Genomic DNA, 23,165 nt, shown 5'->3' with positions numbered 1-23,165 from the left:
GCTTGCTGTGGGATTGGCATAAAGGTTTTTTGCCTGCACCCGACTCAGTTGGAAAACATCACGCAGAGTCAGAGTGGCCAGGGCAATACTAGGAGCATCAAGTGTGAATGTCAGTGGAGCATCAGCATGAATAGCAGTTCTTGGAGAAAGGCTGGTGTAGTGGCTGCAAGATCATGCAGGAGAAGAGGTGAACTGGGAAATAACTTGTGGGACTTAAGCTTTTTTTAATATAGACTTAGTCTATTCTTAGTTTCATCTTTGAAAAGAAAGGATAGTATCAGGTTTGAGACCTTTTTTGGAACTTTTTTAGAACCGTTTTGGAACATTACTGAAATGTAAGACAGATTTTGTAGAAGCTGTTTAACAAAAAAATGTTTGGTTTGGGGTCTGGCTTGTATTCCGGAAAGTGAGCGAGATGAATCAGGGTAAACATTTGTGCAGAGTGATCCCCTGCTTCTGATAAAGCTAAAACCAAACTCAGAGAGAAGAGTCGTCTGAAGGACAGAAGCCCTGAATGCACGCAAAGAATTGTAGAGCTGAACTGTCAAGACAATCTCTGATTCAAGGGTTGGTTTTGACCACTGTAAGCCTGTAATGTGATCCTGGACTATTTCAGAAAATGAAGCAAAACTGTGTAAGCAAACCATAAAACACGTCTGTGTGTGCCCACTCCAACAGGTTTTGTGGCTGCTGGCAAAAGTAAAGAACACACAGATAAAGGAAAGGAGGAAAAATAAGAATTGCTGCAATCTTCCCTTAATACAACAGTGCATTTCACAGTGTGGATCATTTTGTACCTGCCATGAAGAATAGCTGAAGACTGCAAACACTACAAGTGAAGAAAATGAAATACAACTGCTCTTTATCAAGTGTGTCACAGCACACGTTAAAAACCAGTGAAACGAATGGGGCTTTGAAAAAGTTTGTGTTTCTTTATCTTTGAGAGAAGAGATAATGGTTTAGGGAAGATCATTTGTGTAATAGCATTTTGTGTCTCCTCTAGATCACTTAGGAGAAGCTCAGCTCCCTAAACTAGTTAAATATAATACCTGGGACTGCTTTTCATAGAAGGTCTTCATCAGGAGACCATACCTGCCAGGAATAAAACAGGCCTGGCTAGCCACACTTTACATGTCACAGTTAACACTGGAAACACTTTCTTCACTCTTCCTTAGCAGTGTTTTACTGAGGTGATCATCATTCTCTGCAGTCAACTTGAAGTAAATCTTCTGAACTTCATTTCTGGGAGTGCTGCTGGTGATAATCTTTCTGCACATCTGTGAAAGGCAAAACAATGACTTGCTCCAGTGAGGTGTGAAAGAAAAGGGATGTTATGGGAAAAAAAAGGACAGTGCAGAGTTATGTATCTTGCCTTCTTTACAGTAGTTCAGTATATGAGCTGTTGGTAATGAGTATGTTTCATCAAGCTTTCTCCCAATTAGTGCGTTGAAAGTGGTTTCAGGAGCACTGTGTTACTTCAGACCAAACTTGACAGAGATGCAGTAAGCCCAATTTTATGTTTCCTAAAGTTTATTTTGTGTTTGTTTTGCCAATAATTTCACTGCATTTTATAACTCTAATCCATAACCAGAGCCATAAAAGGCTAGTAAGGATCTTTTATGAATTCTTTCCCAGATTTTCTCATCACCAGATAGAGCAAGAAATCTTGTGGCAAAAAAATCCAGACTCAGAAATGTCTTGTTCTGGAAGAGGATCTTTCTCAAGCCAGACCGTATAGGGATTGTCAAAGCTCTATGTGAGGAGACTGTGGAAAAAATATCAGATTATTACACTTGAATTCTTTTATTGCATCAGCCACTGAAATACAAGTGTGGCTTGATTTGAAGAGTGAAATGTTTAATGAAAAAGTATTTCTAAAACCAAGTGTGTCTCTAGATCCCATGAGAGATTATTCAACACCAGTCTTGAATAATTCATTGAGTCATTTAGATAATATATGAATAGTAATAATCCTGCATTTGAATGAAGACATATTTCATGTCATAGAATCATAGAATAGTTAAGGTTGGAAAGGACCTTAAGATCATCTAGTTCCAACCCCCCTGCCATGGGCAGGGACACCTCACACTAAACCATGTCACCCAAGGCTCTGTCCAACCCAGCTTTGAACACTGCCAGGGATGGAACATTCACAGTTTCACTGGGCAACCCATTCCAGTGCCTCACCACCCTTACAGTAAAGAACTTCCTCCTTAAATCCAATCTGAACTTCCCCTGTTTAAGTTTACCCATTACCCCTTGTCCCATCACTACAGTCCCTAATGAAGAGTCCATCCCCAGCATCCCTATAGCCTCCCTTCAGATACTGGGAGCCTGCTATGAGGTCTCCATGCAGCCTTCTCTTCTCCAGGCTGAACAGCCCCAACTTTCTCAGCCTGTCTTCATACCGGAGGTGCTCCAGCCCCCTGATTGTCCTAGTGGCCCTCCTCTGGACTTGTTCCAACAGTTCCATGTCCTTTTTATGTTGAGGACACCAGGACTGCACACAATGCTCCAAGTGAGGTCTCACAAGAGCAGAGCAGAGGGGCAGGATCACCTCCTTGGACCTGCTGGTCACACTCCTTTTGATACAGCTCAGGGTATGGTTGGCTTTCCAGGCTGCAAGCACACATGGAAGCTGGCTCATGTTCATTTTCTCATCGACCAACACCCTCAAGTCCTTCTCTGCAGGGCTGCTCTGAATCTCTTCTCTGCCCAACCTGTAGCTGTGCCTGGGATTGCTCTGACCCATGTTTAGGACCTTGCACTTGGCATGGTTGAACTTCATGAGGTTGGCATCAGCCCACCTCACAAGCGTGCCAAGGTCCCTCTGAATGGCATTCCTTCCCTCCAGCATATCAACCGAACCACACAGCTTGGTGTCATTGGCAAACTTGCCGAGGGCACACTCAATCCCACTGTCCGTGTCACCAACAAATATGCTGAACAAGACCAGTCCCAACACCGATCCCTGAGGGACACCACTCGTTACTGGTCTCCAGCTGGACACTGAACCATTGACCGCAACTCTTTGTGTGCGGCCATCCAGCCAATTCTTTATCCACCAAGTGGTCCACCTATTGAACTGATGTCTCTCCAATTTAGAGACAAGGATGTTGTGTGGGACAGTGTCGAATGCTTTGCACAAGTCCAGGTAGATGATGTCAACTGCTCTACCCCTGTCCATCAATTCTGTAGCCCCATCATAGAAGGCCACCAAATTAGTCAGGCAGGATTTCCCCTTAATGAAGCCATGCTGGCTGTCACCAAGCACCTTGTTGTTTCTCATGTGCCTTAGCATGCCTTCCGGGAGAATCTGCTCCAAGATTTGTCAGGCAGGGAGGTGAGACTGACTGCTCTGTAGTTCCCTTGGTCATCCATTTTCCCCTTCTTGGAAATGGGGGTTATGTTTCCCTTTTTGCAGTCATTGGGAACTTCACCTGACTGACAAGATTTTTCAGATATGATGGACAGTGCCTTAGCAACATCATTCGCCAGCTAGTGTCCTTTTATAGAAGACAGGTGCTGACTGAAGGAAACAGAACGTAATTTAATGTGGCCTCAGATTAAACTGCAGTCTCAGTACCTCACCTTATTATCTACATTCATCCTTCCTCCATACAGATCCAGTGTGGAGGCAAAAACAGAACTTGTGGTCACCAAGAAGGTGAAAACACAATATTGACAGAGTGGGGCAGAAACCACATCACCTGGAGAGAGTAATATTGATGTAATATTCCGTAATAAGCAAGGGAAGTTGCTAGTACCTGCTTCAGAATAATGTTGGACCATCTGAAATTCAGCGTATCAAACATAAAGCATTTGAGGAAAAAAAGGGAAATGCTTCCAAAGAGCAAACTGCTATGTGGTTAACAGTATTCTGTACTTTTAATTTTATTTTTAGGCTTCAGATGTTCAAGCAAATACTTGTTCTGTTCCTTCAAGACACATAATGAAAATGGAATAATAGATGTGTTTTGTTGCCTTAGAACCAAAAAGGTGTGTCTTAAACTATCTAAAATGACTTTGTGTCAGTGCCTATTTTCAATTTAAGACATTTGCAGAAGGTTATACTTTTTTCTCAATTATGCTCACTGACAGTCTTCAATTAACATTTGACAGTACGTTGTTTTGATATGACCCTACGTGATGATAATTTGCAAAGAGCAAAGCACGAACATTTCAGTCAAGTTCTGTAGAAAACTATGAATGCTTTGCCAGATGTTTATGGAGAGAAAATTCAACCCAGGAAAGGGAAATAAAAACATAAAAATTTGGAACATCCTAGCAGTTTTCCACAGTGGGGTGCTGTGTGCACCTGTATGCAGCAGCTCAGGTTAGCTGGCTAGACGAATGGCTCCCAGCCACATTTGGTCCCTGTGGAACAGTGCAGTAATCTGGTAGCACTACCTGAGATTTCACTTGTCTTTCAGTATTGTCAGGTGGTTCACTGAACACATGGGAGTTTGTTGGTGCGCCATTAGTCCAGTATGTAGTTTTGGATTTGCATTTCAACTTCCTACCTTCTCCAACACAGAACTGGAAGCTAACAGGAAATAGGTGTTAAGACCTGCTGGTTTACTCACTTCATCATCTTATCCTACCAGTGCACAGCTCTTTCCAAAGCATATTTCACAGGGTTTTCAGTTGGTGTGGTTTAAGTATGCCAAATAATGCGGCTGCTATCACGCACCTTTGAGAGGGACAGACAAAGAAAACCATTGCATCTAAATCTGGTTTTAGCTGAAGTACCAATGCCAAGATTAAATAATGGTTTCAGAGATTGCTTTCTGCTGCCTCTATATGGAAGGTGTATATAAATCAGTATTTGACCTGTCACAGTTGTGTCTCACTTCATTTACCCTAGTGAAAAGACACAAGTCAGTCTGTCTTACAGTGGTTGAAAGGTGTTTTTCTTCAGTGGAATTTTTTGAACTGTATGTTGCATCTATTGCTGTACTAAGTAATCCAGTAAAGTAAAACGATGGTAATTCTGATTTCCATTAGCCTGTAAGTAATAAAGCAAATGCACAAAATTAACCTGTAAAGGTCCACACGACTAAATAGCGTCTCTGAGCTTGTTGAGTGTAGGCTGTAGCAGGTCACTCTGTAGGATTAAAGGAGATTGCCAATCAGTCTCCTCAAAAGAGCTGTTGAGATTGATGTGTCATTCTCCTCCTCTGCCCCTCCCAAGTGTGTAAAGTCGCAGAGTCACAGCACAAGAAAGGATGGTTTCCTTGTTCAAACCGTGGAGAGCTCAGGAGCTGCAAGATTTCAGCACGTAGAGGAGACGAGTGTTGCACACACCTTCCCTCAACCCTTTGTGCTTGGGTTTGCTTCTCAGCAGCATGCAGAATCACAAATGTGTGATTCTTGCTCTTTTATCTGCCCTAAAGCTCAGCTTTAACCATGCTCTCTGCCTTGCTACAGGGACTCCGCTGTTTCCAACAATAAGACTCCACATAATAGCTCCATCAGCCACATTGAATCTGTCCTTCAGCAGCTCGACGAGGCCCAGGTACAGATGGAAGAGCTCTTCCATGAGAGGAAGATTAAGCTAGACATTTTCCTTCAGCTCCGAATTTTTGAACAGTACACCATTGAGGTAAGAGCTGGATGCATGATCTGAGAAAGTTTGACCTGTGGAGAAGGAGTATATGTAAACATACTCCATTAGGATACATCTGGAGCTATTAGGGTTGTGCTCAGCTGTCCAGTGAGGAAGAGAATTACAAGCAGGTTTTAAATTTGCCATGTTGAAGCTAAAAATATGTTTTAGAAGCTAAAAATACACTAAAAATACTGCTAGAATGCGCTAAAATAGATCTGTGTCTGCTTAGCTGACTGTACTGGGGAATCTGCCTATTTTGCAGAGATGCTCCTGTTATAACTCTTTATTGATAGTAGTCACTCAGGGATTTGAAAGTTCTGTATCATTTATTACTGAAATTTTTCTCTTCAGAAACAAACATAGAAGTATGCAAACAAATACATGCTTGGTTTTAAACTGTTGAGTGAAAAAAAACTTATTATGCATGGAAGGAAAGTATATTTAAAAGATGGGCTTTTTAAGCATCAGAATGGATTTGTTTAAAAAGGAAAGGAAAAAAATAAACAGGGGAAAGCTAAAGTATATTTTTATGTCCTCATGCAAAGTCAATCAGTTCTGTTTTCTACTTCTGTTTTGAAATCAAAGCACTGGATGGAAAACTCATCAAAACATTAATAATTGAGGTATTATTTGACAAAGGAATTTTAAAGAGACTCCATCCAATCTCATTAAATACTTGCTGTAATTCTGATAGCACTTGATGCAAAAAAACCAGCATTTAACTTGTGCACAATATCCATTAAAGCCATGTGTCCCTTCTTATGTCCCTTCTGGGGTGTGTTCCTCCTACTGTATCCCATTGGTGCTTTTTCAGTTCATGGAGCACCTTCAAGTGTTTTATGATGATATATTCCTTAAGGTATTGTTTGTAAATCAATACAATATTGTTTTTATTGTAGGTAATCGCAAGGTGAGTACTGGTAATTAATGGGAGCATTAGAATGCTGTGTTATATTTTGTGTTTAAGACGTGGCATGATGAATTGTAGTGGAATAAAAGGCTGGAAACAGGCTTTTAGGTGTCTTGATCTATAATTGGATACCAGAGATAAAAATCAGTTAGGAGTATCTGATCTTTCCTGTTGTGACTGCATAGGTGGCTATTGTACTGTAGTCTGTCCTACAGTGCTTGATATTTATGTAAATTAGAGTAGTTTCATTTTACAGTTATATACAGCCTCCTTGATACTGGAAGACAGTATTTTCTGTGAGTATAAATGTATGTATGTATTTCATGTCAGATAGCATACTTTGCCCTAAGAATGCTACCTTCAGAATTCAGGAGCCTGCAGTAACTGTGGTATCTCCTGTATTTAAAAAGAAGATACTTGGATGCATATACTTTTACACACCTATAAATGGCACCTGTGTTTTCAAAAAAGAAAAAGAAAAAAAAGACCCTCCTCCTCCCCACCCTCACCCCCCCCAGTCTTTGATTCTGGAGCACCCGGGCATGTCTGTAGGCAGAATATGGTGAACCCATGCGAGTCATTCACCAAGATCGCATCCTGTTCCTAGGTCTGAACTTAGAATTAGGATTATTTAAGTACAGATCTGAAGGAAAACAAACAAACAAACCAATACTGTTTTCAAATTCTTTTTGTTTGTACATAGTCTTTCAATCAAAGATTTCAAAGGCTGTTATCACCATGGATTGCTTTACTGATGAGGCAACCAAGGCATTGCAACATAATGTGACTTACCCAGTCCCCTCCATATGTGGTGCCAGAGATGAGAATACTATGTGGATCCCTTTGTTTTGTTTCTGCATGAATCCTCCTTCTGTGTATTCACGGACACATTTGGAGTGGCTGTGATACATTAAGATATTTAAAATCAGACGTGTGCTTCAGAGTCTTCTAAAATCAGATTAGCTAGAAAGGATTTTAAAGAAAATCACTACTTAGTTGTCACTGTAGTTTTGCTAATTTTTATCATAAGAACTTCTGAATTCCCTCTGCAATATTAATATTACAAGGAAATCTGAGAACATGTTTCACTGGGAGTCTGTGGGCAGATGATTTTATTTAGAAAGCTTCTTGTTGAAAAATATTTTTATTTAAAATAATTATTATATTTAATTTATAACTGAACACAATGAAAAATATATCCAGGTAAATGTCTTAAATTTTCTAAGTATGTTTAGTGCTTAAACAAGAAAAACAGTTTTATGGATAATAAAAAGAAAAGCAAGTTGAAATAAATATTAAATGACACATGTATGCTGTGCATTTCAAACAACAGCTGAATTGGCTCAAATTGACAATAATGATCTTAAGAAAGTAGATTGCTGTCAGTTGCTTCAGCTGTATAATAAATATTCTAAGTCTGTAGGAAACTATTAGCAGAATTAGCAGAATTACCTCATGCCATGTTGAAAAGCAAGATTTTGTTATCACCATAATTAAAAAGCATTTAGTGCTTCTGAAGGTTGACTGTTCCAGCCTTTTAAGGGAAAAAGACAATGAGATTTAAAACACAAAATTAAGTTGTGGGTTTTTTTTTGTTTTCGTTTTGTTTTTTTTTTTTTTATTAAAGGCAGGTAGCTTGAGCTATGACTGAAAATGTCTTAGGTTTTAATTTGCCATAATATCCTAGATCCTGCATAGATTAAGAATAGTGAAATAGTGTGTTTCAGTGTGATTGTCAAATGAATTTCTCCTTTTCTATGCTAGATAAGCCCCTTCCATCTGTCCAAAGCACAGCGCCATATTGAACACATGCCTAATGAAACCCCTCTACCTGATGTAGCTGTGTTAATCTCTCTCCTTCCCACACTCACACAAATCATCTGCAAAAATTGGGCCCTCCACCTCCCAGATTTGAACACCTTTGTCCTCTTTGCTGCTTCTGTCTTGTCAAGCATTGAGTTTCCCATTTTTCCCCCTCAGGTCTATATTCTCACCCTTGGTTCACAGGTGCTTGTGCTCCAGGGGATCCCATATGATGAGAGCCATTCTCTGGGAACTCTGGTGAGAGGAAAAACTTGCATCTCTCCAGTGAAAGCAAAGAGGATACAGCTGTGGGAGCCCACCTGCTTCCAACAACTTTAGGGAAGGCTGTGTGTTAGAGCTCAGTCTAGAGAATAGTTACATCTTGTCTTTCTCCACTCAGTTTCAATACTAAACATATTTGGCTCTGTTAATTTTCCCTACTGCCTTCTCTCTCTCCCATTTCTAAGTAATAATGCAAACACAAAATACTAAGAATTTTTCAAACTCATAAATGGCAGTGGGGTGATTGGCCTTTAGTTTTCTTTAGAAAGTGTCTAATTGCCATTTGTTTCTTGGCAACTTTCCAGTTTTTACTGTTCTCCCCAGATGTTGAAATCCATGCTATAGATCACATAACCCTTTCTTTTGCACTCCTTCCTAAATTTGCACTGTATTCATCTGCTTGGTAGCCCTCCTGGTTTTTTGAGCTTTTGTATCATCTTCTCCACAGAGCTCTGGAGTCCAGACAAACTCCTGAATTAATGATTAGTGCATGAGTAATGCTTCCATCTATTTAGGATCATTGGACCTTTTCTTGTACTTCAGTGAAATTGGCCAACTATTGTTGCATTTTGTCTTCAGGAAAAGTATTTTACACAAAGAGAAGCCACCTGCCTATTTCTTTCGCAGGACAGACCAGCTGCATTCATTTAGGTCTTCTAAGGACTTCTAAGCTGTGCAGGCAGCAGGCAGCTTTTATGCTGTGCTTGAGTAAAGGCAGGTTTGACAGATATGAATTCAGATACAAACCCACAGGCATGTAGCATGTGTTGCCTGTTCTTTCTTGCCTTAATCTCATTATATCGAATGATATTTACGCTTTGGGTTCTTCAGGTAAATTATGAAATCCAAAATAACGACAAAACCTGGAAACAGACAAAACAGAAATATGGTAGTGCCTATCCCTGTGGGACGCTATTCTGCGTTAGGTTGTAACACCATAAAATGACAACCATTTTTTATTTAGGAAGCATGTCTAGCTTTGATGCCTGATATGTTTAATTCTTTTACCAAGTCATTGTGGTTTTAAAGGCAAGATGGGATCATTAGTATTATGTGGTTGGTCTTTCTATATGATACAGATTTCAGCTGAGTTTGTGCAGCCAACCAAATAACTCTGGAGATTTCACGCAATGTGAATGTAGTAGCTGATCCAGTACAAGGAAACAGGGAGTAAGACTCAAGAGACAATAGCTGGCAGACGTTAGTGGCTGTGCTGGCACCACACTGAGCACATTAAACATATGAAGCACATCCTTATTCCAGTTACATCCTCAGTAAAATCAGTCAAGTAGATGTTGTCCCTTGCTTCAGAAATAGTCATTTAAAGGCTTATTAACCATTATTCGGAATAGCTAGTAAAATTCTGAGTAAATGTGTATGAAATGAGAGGTAAACTGTAATTTTTTTGCAACCCCTAACAAAATTACTGCCATCTTGAGTTTTTCTGCATATTTTTTCTTTATACCTTTTGTAGAGAGATGACCAAATTCACCTGTAGGTCTCTCTGAAACCCTGTGACTGAGGAATGATCTTGGCCAGTATCTGTCTGGCAACAGTTGTTGGTAACCTTCAAAGAAATTTCCCTTTCCCAAAGCTGCCCCACTCCTTCACTTCTCAGTGTTGTTTTCTTTTCTGCCATGAGTAGGGATCTGTGCAATGCTGGATAGAGCCTGTGCACTGATGTCTTAGGGCAATGTGGTTCATAGGCCAAGATATAGTCGAGAAAGGGCATATGGGTGTTCCTACTGTACAATATAAATTTGATCTTGTATGCTGTTTGTTATCTTTTATAAAACTCCATTATCACTAAAATCTTCACCTGCTGAATATCTGTTTTTCACCATTCAGTCTCGTTGACTCCATCTTACATGCTAAATTAATTTTTCAGCCTTGGTTTCACTTGCTGGCTCTTCTGGCTGCTCTTATCCATCCCTGAGCATGAGTTTAGAAGGGAACAGGAACCAGCTTTCAAAAGTAGTTTACTTCACTGTTATTTACAACTCAGTTGAGCTTTCCATTCCAGGTTTATAACATTAGCAAAAACTTTCAAGTGAATTAGCTGCCAGAGTGATGGTGCAAGATGTTTTATAGCCTCTCACTGACTTACAGCTGACACTTGGATATGAGCTTCTTCATTAGAAATAAGAACTACAGAGAGCTTAAGATACATTTTAAAGAAAGGGAACAGTAAGAAAAATCACAGCTTCTTCTGTTCATAAACTGAAATACTCTCATGTCTCATGCTTAGTGAGCTTTTGTGTTTCTTTTCCATATATACCTAGTTTTCAAACTACACATAATTTTAAAGAAAGGTAAGGACTAAGCTGTCCTGGTCAGCCTGTCTTTTGGAGCTGAAATTCCATGGTTTCTCTTGATATTTTGGGAGATTCAGGAGCCAAAAGCATGGGAGCAGAATTATCATTGTAACAGCATTTTCACACTTCAGTGGCCCAGGTCCCCACTAAGCAGTGTGGCATCTCTGCCTGTTGTCAAAAAATGGGTGACAGTATTGTCATACTGCACAGCGTCAGCCCAAACTGGGGCCTGAGAAGGAGGAACAGCAAACTTTCTGCTTGCGTGATCTGTAGAAGTGACAATTTCATTCACCCTTTCCTGCCTACACCTCCTCTACCATATACCTTCAGTATTAGTCTGCTCATAGATCCACTTATACTGTCACATCCAGTCCTCTGTTCTTCCAGCTTGCTCTAAATGCCAAAGCAGAACCAAGTCCTGTTGCTCCTGGCATCCCTGGTGCCCAGTGTCTAGTATGTGGCTTAAAGATCTAGTCTCCCTTGCTCCATTGCCCCTTTATTTCTGCACTCACAGACTCTTCCCTCAGCATCCAGGAGCCAGAATTATTTTTTTTATTTCCTTCCTGGGACATAGCTGACCTCTTACCCATTCTCACTCTCTGTTCATCTCAGCTGTATGGCTGCCACCTTCTTTTCTCTTGAACTTCTCTTGATTCTGAGCTCTGTACAGATCTCCCCTGTGCCTATGTGACTGTTCTTCCTGTCCTGCATCATCCCCATTCTCTACCCACTCTTCTTGCCTTTGCTTCTCCTCCTACTTGCACCATCATTTCTCTTGCAACCTGCCTCCTACATTTGCTTGTTCTTACCAAGAGCCTTTACTCTTTTTTCAGATCTCTCTATGAGCCCACTCTCTTTGTGTTGATCTCTTCTGCTCCCAGGATAGAACTTTCTTTCCCTCCTCCTCATATGCCCTTCCTCAGCCCATACTTCAAAATATCATCTCCTGTGTGATTCATTCACCATATAACATTCTTTTCTTTTGCTTGATTCCTCATTTTTCCTCTCCTTCAACTGGCAAACAAAATTTTCTGGTTGGCATTAAACAAGATGACTTTAGGTGTCAAACACTGAATTAAGGCCAAGCAAGCAGTATTCAAGGCTCAGCAGCACCATTTTGTAGAAAATCGCAGCAGCACCAAAAAAGGATACTTAGGATTTAGATATGAAATTATTGCAGATGTACCTTTGCCTGCACAACAGCTGCTGCAGCTCAGGTAGGCTCTTTGGCCTAAATCACAAGCAGGCTGCAATGTAAGGATGAGATGGCTGGACTGCTATGGCTGTTATTTTTACTGCTATTACTTTTCACCTCTGTACCTCTTCTCTACACATCCCCTCTTTCTCCAGGATTGAAGATGAACATTTCTCTCTCCCTTTGGTCATGTTATCTGCTGATGTTGCAACATGATAAATCCGGGAAGCAGCACATGCAGCAGTATTGCAGCAGTGGGAATTTGGGTATGTTAAGTTGCTGCTTTAGGAGGATTCCTGCCCAAAGAATATGTGGTCTAGACTGTGGTTGCTGTGTCTGCATGGAAAAACAGACCTGGCTGCCATAATCTGTGTATCTATTATAGCCTTGTGATAGTAGCATGGAGCTCAGCACAAACTCAGTATTTATACCTATGTGTTCTTGCTGAAGTTAACCTTTACATTGCCTCTACTGCTCTGGTGATGATATTTCAGGTATCTCATTTAATACTAGATTGGGTTCACTACTAGCATTAGTTCCTCTCCTGTTATGATGGCAGTAGGAGCATCACTTTCAGATAGAGTGGGGAAATGTGCTTTCTAGGCTCATTGTCAGTCAATAGCTTTCTCATCTTTCCCTTTCATTAGCACTTTGAGTCACTTGACCTTCCTTTAGCAATTGGTAGTTGTTTCTGGGCCATCAACTTTATATGACCTACAAGGAAGGAGCATGGCTCTTTCTAAGGAGTCACTTGGCATGTGGCTGACAATGAGGTATGCGTGTAGCTTTCCTTGGAACAGTGTGGGCATCTTGGGGTACGTTTGCTGCTTTTGCTAATGTAGACCTGTGCACTGCTGTTGTTGCTGTTCTCATGACCCTTCTGCTTTGGTACAATTTCTCCCTCATGCCACAGCAGAACAGAATATTGCTCAGGGCTTCTCCTGCAGCAGGGTTTCTCTTCTCTCAGGGCATGTGATGGATGCTCAGATCTCTTCAGAATCACAAACATTGGGAAGTAAAGTGAATAAACATAAGAAATGCTGTCAGTTCTTTCCACCAAAAATCTAGCAGATCAACTGGGTAAACTCTAATCGGTCATTCTTCTGAGTCAAAAGGGAACTTCATGGACAAGTGAGCCTCATTTATGAGGCAACTCCTGATGTGGGCCCAGTGCAATTGACTCTCACCACATCTTAGGAGACAGGTCACTTTTGTCTGATGTAGTCCAAGTTTCACCATAAATGTCAATGTCTGACCAATCTGTGAAACCATCAAAAGTTCTTTTTAGACTGGAAACATATACCTCTGTAGTTAACAGAGCTGCCTAATTACAGCTTTTTCCTGAAGAAAAATCATTTTCCCTATACACAAGTCAAACCAGTCAGGGACTCAGATTTAGACTCTGGGACCATTTCCAAATGGTCCAGTTTGAAGTACGGAAGATGCTGGGATTTTGAGGCATTGGTTGTACAGACAGTAAAGGAAATGTCTTAATGAGATGTGCAAAGCGGCATTGTTGCCGGGATAGGGCACCAGATTGGGATTCAGGAAACCTGGGGGTTTATCACAGCTCTGCTATTGCTTTTTTGCCTTAGTGTGCTTTGGAGTCCCTTCTAGCCATCTGTTTGTTACTCAGAGCAATGTACCCAGCCTTCCTGCACACACTTTGCCTGAAAGATCTGGTGATGTTCCACCTCTCGCTGTGCCTGACTCCTTCACTTCCCCTAACCCAGCACATGAAATGATTGTTACACCTTCATCAACCCTCACTCAGAGGCAACTTCATTTCTTCCTTCTCTTCTCTGTTGATGGCTGTGCTCCTGGCCCCGTCAGAGCTGGCACTGCGCTAACAAGATCCACTGGACCTATTCAACCACCCAGAGCCACTCAGGTGCAGTCTTAGCCCGTGTTCTCAGTCCTGGCAATGTGATGTGGAGCACCATGGGCTGGCCTTGCATCCTGTGTTGTTTATCACTTCCTGTCCCAGCTGCCTGTACTGTCCTTTCCTCTTTAAGTGGAGCTACTGATTTCAACTAATGAGTGTCGATAATGGAGCATAAACTCTTCAGTGCCTTGCAGTGGGCTAATAGAACAGTTGGTTATAGATAGTAGAACAGGTAGCTCATCCTGTGTGGTGATCCTGGTGAAAGCTGGTTGCTAACGCAAGCATGAGGAGCACTGGTTGCCTGGGAGGCAGTCCTCTTGAGTGTTTGTAGATACCTCTCTGCTTACAGACCTGTCTTGGACACTCAGGCCTAAGGAGCAAAAAGCAGCACAGTCAAGAACAACCATTTCCCTGTGCTCGAATGGAAATGGATGTAGATTTAACTATAAAAGCAATGCTGATCAGTGTCCTTTCCACAGCCAAATGGAAAATTTATTGAGAGAAACAGAGAGATTTACGTACACAGTTTGTAGAAGTTCTGGATCTCAGCACACCTCTGAGAATATTTGTTGATTCCTTCTTAGGTCCATTGACTCCCCTGAAAGCTCAGCACTCCAAAAGACTTTTATTTTCCTGTCCTCGAGTTGATGTCCATAGATATAAATAGGATGAAGAGTTTTTGTTCTGATCAGAAACCTCCAACTGTAGGATCATGGCTGTCAGAGCAAACTAATGGAGCACATTTTTTGATTATTTTAATATTTTCTATTTGTGTCGCTTACAAATGCTTTTAGCCATCTTCCTGAATGCACATGCATGAGAATGTTCACAGGATTTCTAGAAGCTCTTTCTGAACCCTTGCAAAATTTCAAATAAGTATGTTTAGCAGGCTTAGAATCACTGCAATGAAATCAAACAGGCAGCAGTATTCTTAATAACTCATCAGAACTAAATTTTTTCTGGTTCAGTTATATCACATGCCTTCCCAAGAGCAGAAAGTGCTTTGCATTGAACTTCAAGTATTATTGTCATGCCTGTAGGAACCTGCACTTAATCTAAAATCATTCCGTTGTTTGTAGTTTGATACAAGGTCAAGATTACCTCAGTTCTGATTACTGTTAGCTGAGGATCTGCCTGTAGATGTAAATATGTCTAGTAAAACCCTTCTCCAGCATCTACTTTGAGCATTTCTCCATAACTGTTAAATCTGTCAGTAAGTCTCCACAGTCCAGGGACTCCAGCTGTAATGTGTGAATGAATCAGAGGCTCCTGGAATCAGGAATGAGGCCAAAGAGACTGTAGAGATAGCTATTATTTAAAGGTAATTGAGTGGAATGGGCAATGGAACAAGCTGAAGAAAAATAGAAGCCCCTTGGGATATCCACGTTCTGCCTTTCACCCTGCAGCTGAGGTCCCAGGTTCTTGATTGAATAAATCTGCTTTTCTGCTTTTCTCTCAATAAAGATACTAGAAACTGGTGGGTTTTTTTCCCTTTCTAATGAAAAACTGCGTATTACCATCTATTCTAATATCAAGCCAGGGCAGAAGGGCTTAGAGCCAGTCCATTTGAGTTGCTTTCCTGTGCCTGCATTGGACATAATGTGTGTTTTCTGGAAAGCAAAACTGAACTGAAAATTTTGAATCTTGGCTGCTTCAGAAGTTAAGAATCTCACTGCACATGGGCACTGAAGAACACTTTTAGTGAGAAACAGCTTTTCACTAATTTATAGCATGAACAAGTGGGAATTTAGGTACCTAATTTTAGCTCTCCTGAATCTAGCTGTGAGGAATTGACCTATAAATCAGAATTAAGGCATTTATTTAATAATTTTTAAATACTTAAGACAAATATATTCTCCACAATACTCGTCCCCTCACCCTCATCCATTGTCACTGGCACATTCCCTTTTTACTGTCTAGCGGTAGCAGAATCTAGGTTAAGGTGAGACTGTGCTGTTTGGGTGGGGGCTAGGTCTTGCTTTAATCAAACAGGCAAAATCAGAGGACTTTGATACACATCGGCTACTTGTGGGCTAAAATGTAAGATACAGAAGGTAGCATAAATGGGCTGCTGAAATCATCAGATTATGTGTTAATTAATTAAGAAGGAAGTAGAGAAAGCAACAGAAGATTTTGCCTGTTTCCAGGAATTATTGGCAGATTATATGGGTCTTTGGTTAGAACCAGGTACCATTTGTGATTCTGCTGGTGATTCACCTAGCCCTTGAGTATGATGTTTCTGTACTGTAGAGGTCAATTATTTATATTCATTGCCCAGTGTAAAAGCGTTCAGGTCCACAGGAGAAAAAAGTTATACAGGGCCTGTTCTCAAGTCCACTAAAAATAACAGAAAGACCCTTGCAAAAGACTGTAAGTCCCAGAAGCATGGCATAGCACACATTGTACAACTGCAGTCAAGGCTGTGGGGATTAACTCACAAATTCAATATGAAATATTTACCCTCATGATGCATTCTCCGAAAACAATGGGTAGATACTGTTCACAAAGCATTATATCAATAATGATTTTGAAAATGTATTACTTATCTTTGGCTTAGGGTTTACTGGAAGCACCTTATAATTTCAGTTCTACAAAGCTAGAATAAATAGTATTTCCATCTTTAATATGTAACGTACAGTGTGTTGCAAAATGTTTTTGGAAGCAAGTCGTTTTGGGCTTATGTGGTCACAGGTGATACAAATTGTTTTTCAATTCTGTAAGCATTATTTCATTTAAATTTTAATTTATTCAGAAACACTATCTCTGCCATCCATGTAAATATAGTGGGTCTTCTCTTACAGTGCCTTTTGGAGTATGTAAGGGAAAAAGGAGCTGTCAGATTTTTGTTGTAAAGCTTTTCATGGATTATTTTTCAAGCAATATCTTAAGCATGACCATTAAATGAGCAGGGTCGAGAGAACAGTGAGACTGTGGTTTGGAGGTTTCTGGATCAGAGTCAAAATGTGAAGTACTTTTGTGATCCAAACACAGTTTGAGAATAAGATTTTTTCATCAGTCTTGAATAAATATAGTGTCTGTCTTCTGCCTATGAAGGTTACAGCAGAGTTAGATGCCTGGAATGAAGATCTGCTGAGACAAATGAATGATTTCAATACTGAAGACCTCACTCTGGCTGAGCAGCGTTTGCAGCGTCACACTGAGCGGAAGTTGGCCATGAACAACATGACCTTTGAAGTCATTCAGCAAGGGCAAGATTTACACCAGTACATCATGGAGGTCCAGGCTTCAGGTGAGCAGAACAATTTGATCCCTATTTTACATAAGAAAAAACACAAAATCCAAGAAAAGCACAAAACACCTATCAAGTGTTCCAATATATACCAAATATATTGGCTTTTAACATAAGTAATACCTGTCTCTCCACTCCCAACTCCCAGAATTGTTCCACAAGTTTTGGAATTTTTTAATCCACGATTATATGCCAAAAGTTGCTGTTTCTTTGAGACTGAAATTCACTGAGGAAATAAAACTGACTTTCAAGTGTCATTCACAAAGTTTCACAACTGCAGGATGGAGTCTGTGATTGTTTCTGCAGTGCATGGAGAGGGGAGGGCAAGACAAGTACACTGGTAGGTCCTTGTCCTTGCGCAGCTCAGAAACAAGCACTGCAGAAAATCATGAGTTACAGGTGCATGAGCTGACCAGTTAGACCTCTGGTCTGGATAAAGTCTAGTCATTCTAGACTCTTAAGGTTGTTAACCTTTATACAAATAGATACTGCCAAGAGGCAAACGGACCAGATGTCCTGGGTTCATTCTCCACAGACTTGAATGCTTGCTTTCCCTTGGCCACATTTCAGGGTGCAGACATTCCCAGGGGTAAGAGAGTGAGGGGGGAAAGAAGCCAGTTATCCAAGAGCCCTTTTGGGAAGAATCCAAATATGAGAGCCTTGAAACCAGTCATGAAATGGAACTCTTGTTTCCAGCCAGGTCTAATTGGAATTATTTTATATAAAGAGGCAATATGATAAACTATACTGGAATTTTCCTTTCTGTGTGCACTTTCTGTGAGAATTGAAGGTAGCAACTTGGATGTAAAAAAACCTTTGGCATGTGCTCTTAAATGACAGACTTGATTCATGTTGATAGGGAGTTTGATACTTTTACTCTGCTTCTCAGCAGCAGGATCCTATTTCTAAGACATCCTATGAATCAGGAGTTTTGTATCCTTGTATTTTGCATTTGGAAAAGGAATCACATAGTTCAGTTTAATCACTGCATAAAGTCCAGAAGTGAATGCTACTTGTGTTTTAACCTTCTTAAACGTCTGGAAAGAGAGCAAAGTGAGAGCAATTCATGTTCTTTCCCTCTCCATTTTTGCTTTCAAAATAAAAGAGGATTTTTATGGTTTTATTCTTTGGCAAATATTTTACCTCCGGGGCACCCACCTTTATAAAAAAGTCTGGCAGTGTTCAGCCTATTTGGCAAGCTGAACACAAAAGAGGCTACAAGAGTATGTCGTGAACTAGACAATCTGGTGCACTGCATGAACCATGTGTGCAAGCTTCTCTGAAATCTCCCCACACTATGCCTGGTCCTATGCTTCTGATCCCTTGTTTTCTGGGATAGAAAAATTACCCTAATATGTCAGATAAGATTCTTCCTGGTTTTTCTTCCCCCCACCCTCCATCCTGGAAGTATCTTAATATCAGTAGGAATTCATGGCAGGTAAAGAATGTGATCCAGAGTAAAGCACAGCCAGGAGTCTCAGTGACTGATTTTTAGGGCGGGGGGGGGGGGGGGGGGGGGGGAAATTCTGTGTTTGTGAGGAAGTTAAAAACAACAACTTTTGGATTGCAGACAAAAAATGAGCAACTAAATGAAATTACTTTTAAAATGTTTTTATAAGATTATCTAAGATCACTTTCTATGAAGCCTACCCAATAAAAACCTATTGTTCCCAAAGGAAAGGAAGCAGAAGCCTCATGGGGATGTAGAGTAGCTACAGTTAATCAAAGGTAATGGTCATGTCTGCCATGCATGGAATGCTAAATGCTGGGAAAATGGCAAAATAAGGGAGAGAGATTGCTCTTGGGAGCCTACTGTTTCTTATTTCAATAAAGGACAGTTATACTTCATAAAAAATTCATTTCATTTCATTCCCTCTTCCTGAATCCTATATCATATTGCTCAGTGCATAAGTTAAGGAATGATTGTTCTTGCTGCCAGAGCTGCAAGCTTGCAGAGGTTCTGGGAAATCAGCTGCTATTGCTGCTTCTGTTGTACAATGGCACCACTGCTACAATCAAAACTCGGCTGTAGTCACTGAAGGAAAAATGTGTTTTTTCAGGGACATTCTACCTAACCAGCCACTCTTAATTGACCAAGTTTTTTCTCTTCTCTATAATTCTCTGAGCTTTATTCTTTTCATCATGTCATACAGGAAGCTGGTTTGATTTGATCACTCTTGCATTTGGCTTGGAGATCTTTAAACTAATTAAGTCTGTCAGAGAAAATGACATCCAGGTTTTTCCATGCATGATACCTTTTTCACTTGGAAATCTTGTGCCGATTTGTGCAGAATCTTTGTGCAGAAAAAATCACCCATGATTTTTTGCATGTCCCATGCAGATTTGGAGCAGTGATTCTTACCAGGCTGGAAATCCCTGTGAATATTGTCATGTTGGTATCATAAATCCAGTTGGTCCTGTGATGCACCATATCTGACTCTGTGCCATTATCTGGGACATCTGTGCAAGTCCAGTATTTCCAGAGCTCCATACAGCTCAGAATTACATCCCTGTGATTCCCTCCACTAGCCTTAGCACATGTGGGTGAGCCTACTTTGGATTAGCCTGTTTTCACTATCAGAATAATTATTCTTATAAGAAATACTTGGTTTTAGTAGGAGATATGTAAGATCTGGAAGTCAGGTGTCTTTTTTTTAAAGAAGTCAAGTATTTTTTTAAAACTTTTTCAATTCATTATCCTTCACTTGGTATTTGCTGCTCTGATTGAGACATTAGAATAAAACGGCAACCAAGTTCACTTTATCAGAAAATCAATCAGCTGCGCTTTTCTGTCTATCAAAGCACAATGGTTATATGTATGAAATTATTCTGAAAACAAGGCTTTCTACTTTACAAACCAATCTTTGAGAAAAATAAGTGCTCTCACTACATGCACTGGCACAGCAGAATAAATCTGCATGACATATGACAAGCAAGAAAGGGCAGCTCATTCATCATAGGGAGTGCAGGCTGCCCTTGGATAGCATCCCAGGCAGTTCACTGGTTGCTGCTGATGAGCTAGCACAATCAAAACCATACCAGCTGAGTGTGCATGAGGGAAAACTGTGCATTTAATATCAAATAGGTGTGGTGAAGTCAAGCATACAAAAAGCCATCATGTCCTGAGGATACAGAACCATATGTAGACTAATTGTAGCAACAAGGCCTGGTGTCTGGCAATTGAAAGGAACTTCACTCCCAAGAATATAAATATATATTAAATTTCCAGTTATAAATGGGAAGCCAGGGGCCATTCCACTTTATTTGGTAATGAAGAAACTGTTCTGTTTTGGCTGGGAAAGGAAATAAGTCAGTCACTTGCATTCACGTGTGCTTTTTCTGATAAAACCAGAAATGAGGAAAAAGGGGAAAGGATCAGTCATAAAGTCATACTTATTTTGTGTACTGTCCTCTGTATAGAATCATAGAATAGTTAGGGTTGGAAAGGACCTTAAGATCATCTAGTTCCAACCCCCCTGCCATGGGCAGGGACACCTCACACTAAACCATGTCACCCAAGGCTCTGTCCAACCAGCCTTGAACACTGCCAGGGATGGAGCATTCACAGTTTCCCTGGGCAACCCATTCCAGTGCCTCACCACCCTTACAGTAAAGAACTTCCTCCTTAAACCCAATCTAAACTTCCCTGTTTAAGTTTACCCGTTACCCCTTGTCCTGTCATTACAGTCCCTAATGAAGAGTCCATCCCCCGCATCCTTAGAGCCCCCCTTCAGATACTGGGAGGCTGCTATGATGTCTCCATGCAGCCTTCTCTTCTCTAGGCTTGAACAGCCCCAACTTGTCAGCCTTTCTTCATATGGGAGGTGCTCCAGCCCCCTGATTGTCCTAGTGGCCCTCCTCTGGACTTGTTCCAACAGTTCCATGTCCTTTTTATGTTGAGGACATCAGAACTGTACTCCAAGTGAGGTCTCACTAGAGGAGATTATAGATATCATTGTGAGAGAGAATGGAAGTCACAAGTCTCTAAGGAGGATAAAGGGGGACAAAGAGGCATCTTTCTAAATGGGTTTTAAAAGCAGTGTCCAAACCTTTTGTACAGTAGCTTCTAATTAACACATTTCTTTTTCAAGGCCCTTTTATTCCATGAAATCAAATGGCGTTGGAGAAAAGTGTAGTGTTTTCTCAGCACTACTGTAATCTGATTATTTTTATATTAGGTTCCTGATCCTCCCTGTATTGAGGCCAATGGCAAAATTCCAGTAGACATCAGTAAGGGAAGAGACAGGTCTTTATTCGTTTATAATCACAGGGATTATAGGAAGATGGGATGACATCATATTTCCTCCAGGCCAAAGTTTCACAATTACATGGTAATGTACTAGCAATGTTATCATGCCAATGTAATAAAGAAGGATCATGGGTGACATGTTTTAGTGTGAGGTGTCCCTGCCCACGGCTGGGCGGTTGGAACTAGATGATCTTAAGGTCCTTTCCAACCTTAACTATTCTATGATTCTGTGTGACGCTCAGCATTGTATTTCATGTAACCACTACACACAATGCTTGTAGGATCATAAGAACATTCAGGAGCTAGGAAGGGGCTCGAGACATCTCTTATTTCAACCTCCTGATCAAGTCAGGATCTGCTATGAAATCAGGTCAAGTCATTCAGGAGCTTATCAATTTTGTGCGGAATGTAAGGAGGAGGAATGTGGTACTAAGCCACTTTTTCTCTCTGGTATGTGAGGATCAAGTGAAAGTCAGTCTGTGTAATAATTCTGAGAGAACTAGAGGCTGGTTTTAAACTAGATTGTTGTTAGTGATCTTTTAAAGTGCACAGATGGAAAAAAAGGTTGCAGTGTGGAGCTCCATGCGCTTGTAGCACTCTGGTGACTAGAGTTTACTTCCTATATTTCACTTTTCTATTTTCTTCCTCATCTTTTTTCTCTTGTAAGTTCTTTTCAATGTGCCTTTCTGAAGTATAAGTTAATTGCTGTAAGAAAGTGAGGGTTTTATGTCTTTTTTTTTTTAATTCAATGTTCTTACAAAGTCAAATCTTGTCCTACTGTCCAGGTGTTGACGGGTGAGCAGTGATCACTGGAGAAGCACCACCTTGTAGAGAAATGTAGTGATGCAGAATAGTAAACTGGGAAAGCCAAATATTATATGTGAGAAAGTTTAGTGAGGAAGAAGTTCTCAGAGAGTTGCAAATCATTGCGTTAGGTGGCAAAAATCTTTGAAGCTTACATTTGTGTGACAATTGGAATTTCAAATAAGTGCAATGATCTCTCTCTCTGCATGTTCTATGATTTTGTGATTCTGTGTTGCAGGCATCGAGCTGATCTGTGAAAAAGACATTGATCTTGCAACTCAAGTTCAAGAACTGCTGGAATTCCTTCATGAGAAACAACATGAGCTGGAGCTTAATGCTGACCAAACTCACAAGAGGTTAGAACAGTGCCTGCAGCTCCGGCATTTACAAGCTGAAGTCAAGCAGGTGAGAGTTTTTCAACACACATAAGGGTCTGAAATGTGTTTTCAGCCATTACGTACATGCAAGCTGTTAAACCAGCTTCTGCCAAATCACATACATTTAGGTGAACAATCTGAATCCCCCTTTCCTTAACGGTACTTGATTTGCTGACAGATTGCAGCATGACCCTTTACAAATAATGAAGGGCTCTGTTCCCTTTAGTGTGCATATATTTCTCTTCATGAATAGTTATGAGAAGTTTGCGCAGAACTGACCCCATAATTTCTCAACTGGAGAAGCTGCCTCAAACCCCATGTGTTCTGGGAATATAATGATTTAATTTGGAATACTGTTATGATATTGCTTGGAATACTGTTTTAAGCTGTTGTGAAGAATTGGCCCAAAGCAAAGGATAACTGAGCTATGAGGTCTAAGTATGATATTACAGTAGTTTCACCTTTTCATTTATTGCTGTACATC

General features: G+C 40.5%; 1 protein-coding gene across 1 annotated transcript in view; it reads left to right on the top strand.

The window, feature by feature from the left end:
* The window catches only part of KALRN (kalirin RhoGEF kinase), a 513,548-nt gene that overhangs the window by 320,349 nt on the left and 170,034 nt on the right, over nt 1-23,165 (top strand). Inside the window, exons 13-15 of the mRNA XM_031053208.2 lie at nt 5,431-5,605; nt 17,056-17,251; nt 22,543-22,709. Of these exons, the coding sequence (XP_030909068.2) occupies nt 5,431-5,605; nt 17,056-17,251; nt 22,543-22,709 (538 nt within the window). The remainder of the gene's footprint in view (nt 1-5,430; nt 5,606-17,055; nt 17,252-22,542; nt 22,710-23,165) is intronic.

The sequence above is a fragment of the Melopsittacus undulatus genome, chromosome 4 (genome assembly GCF_012275295.1).
Source record: "Melopsittacus undulatus isolate bMelUnd1 chromosome 4, bMelUnd1.mat.Z, whole genome shotgun sequence".
Classification (NCBI taxonomy): Eukaryota; Metazoa; Chordata; class Aves; order Psittaciformes; family Psittaculidae; genus Melopsittacus; species Melopsittacus undulatus.
The sequence above is the reverse complement of the archived record's forward strand: the minus strand, read 5'-3'. Positions and strand labels throughout refer to the sequence as shown.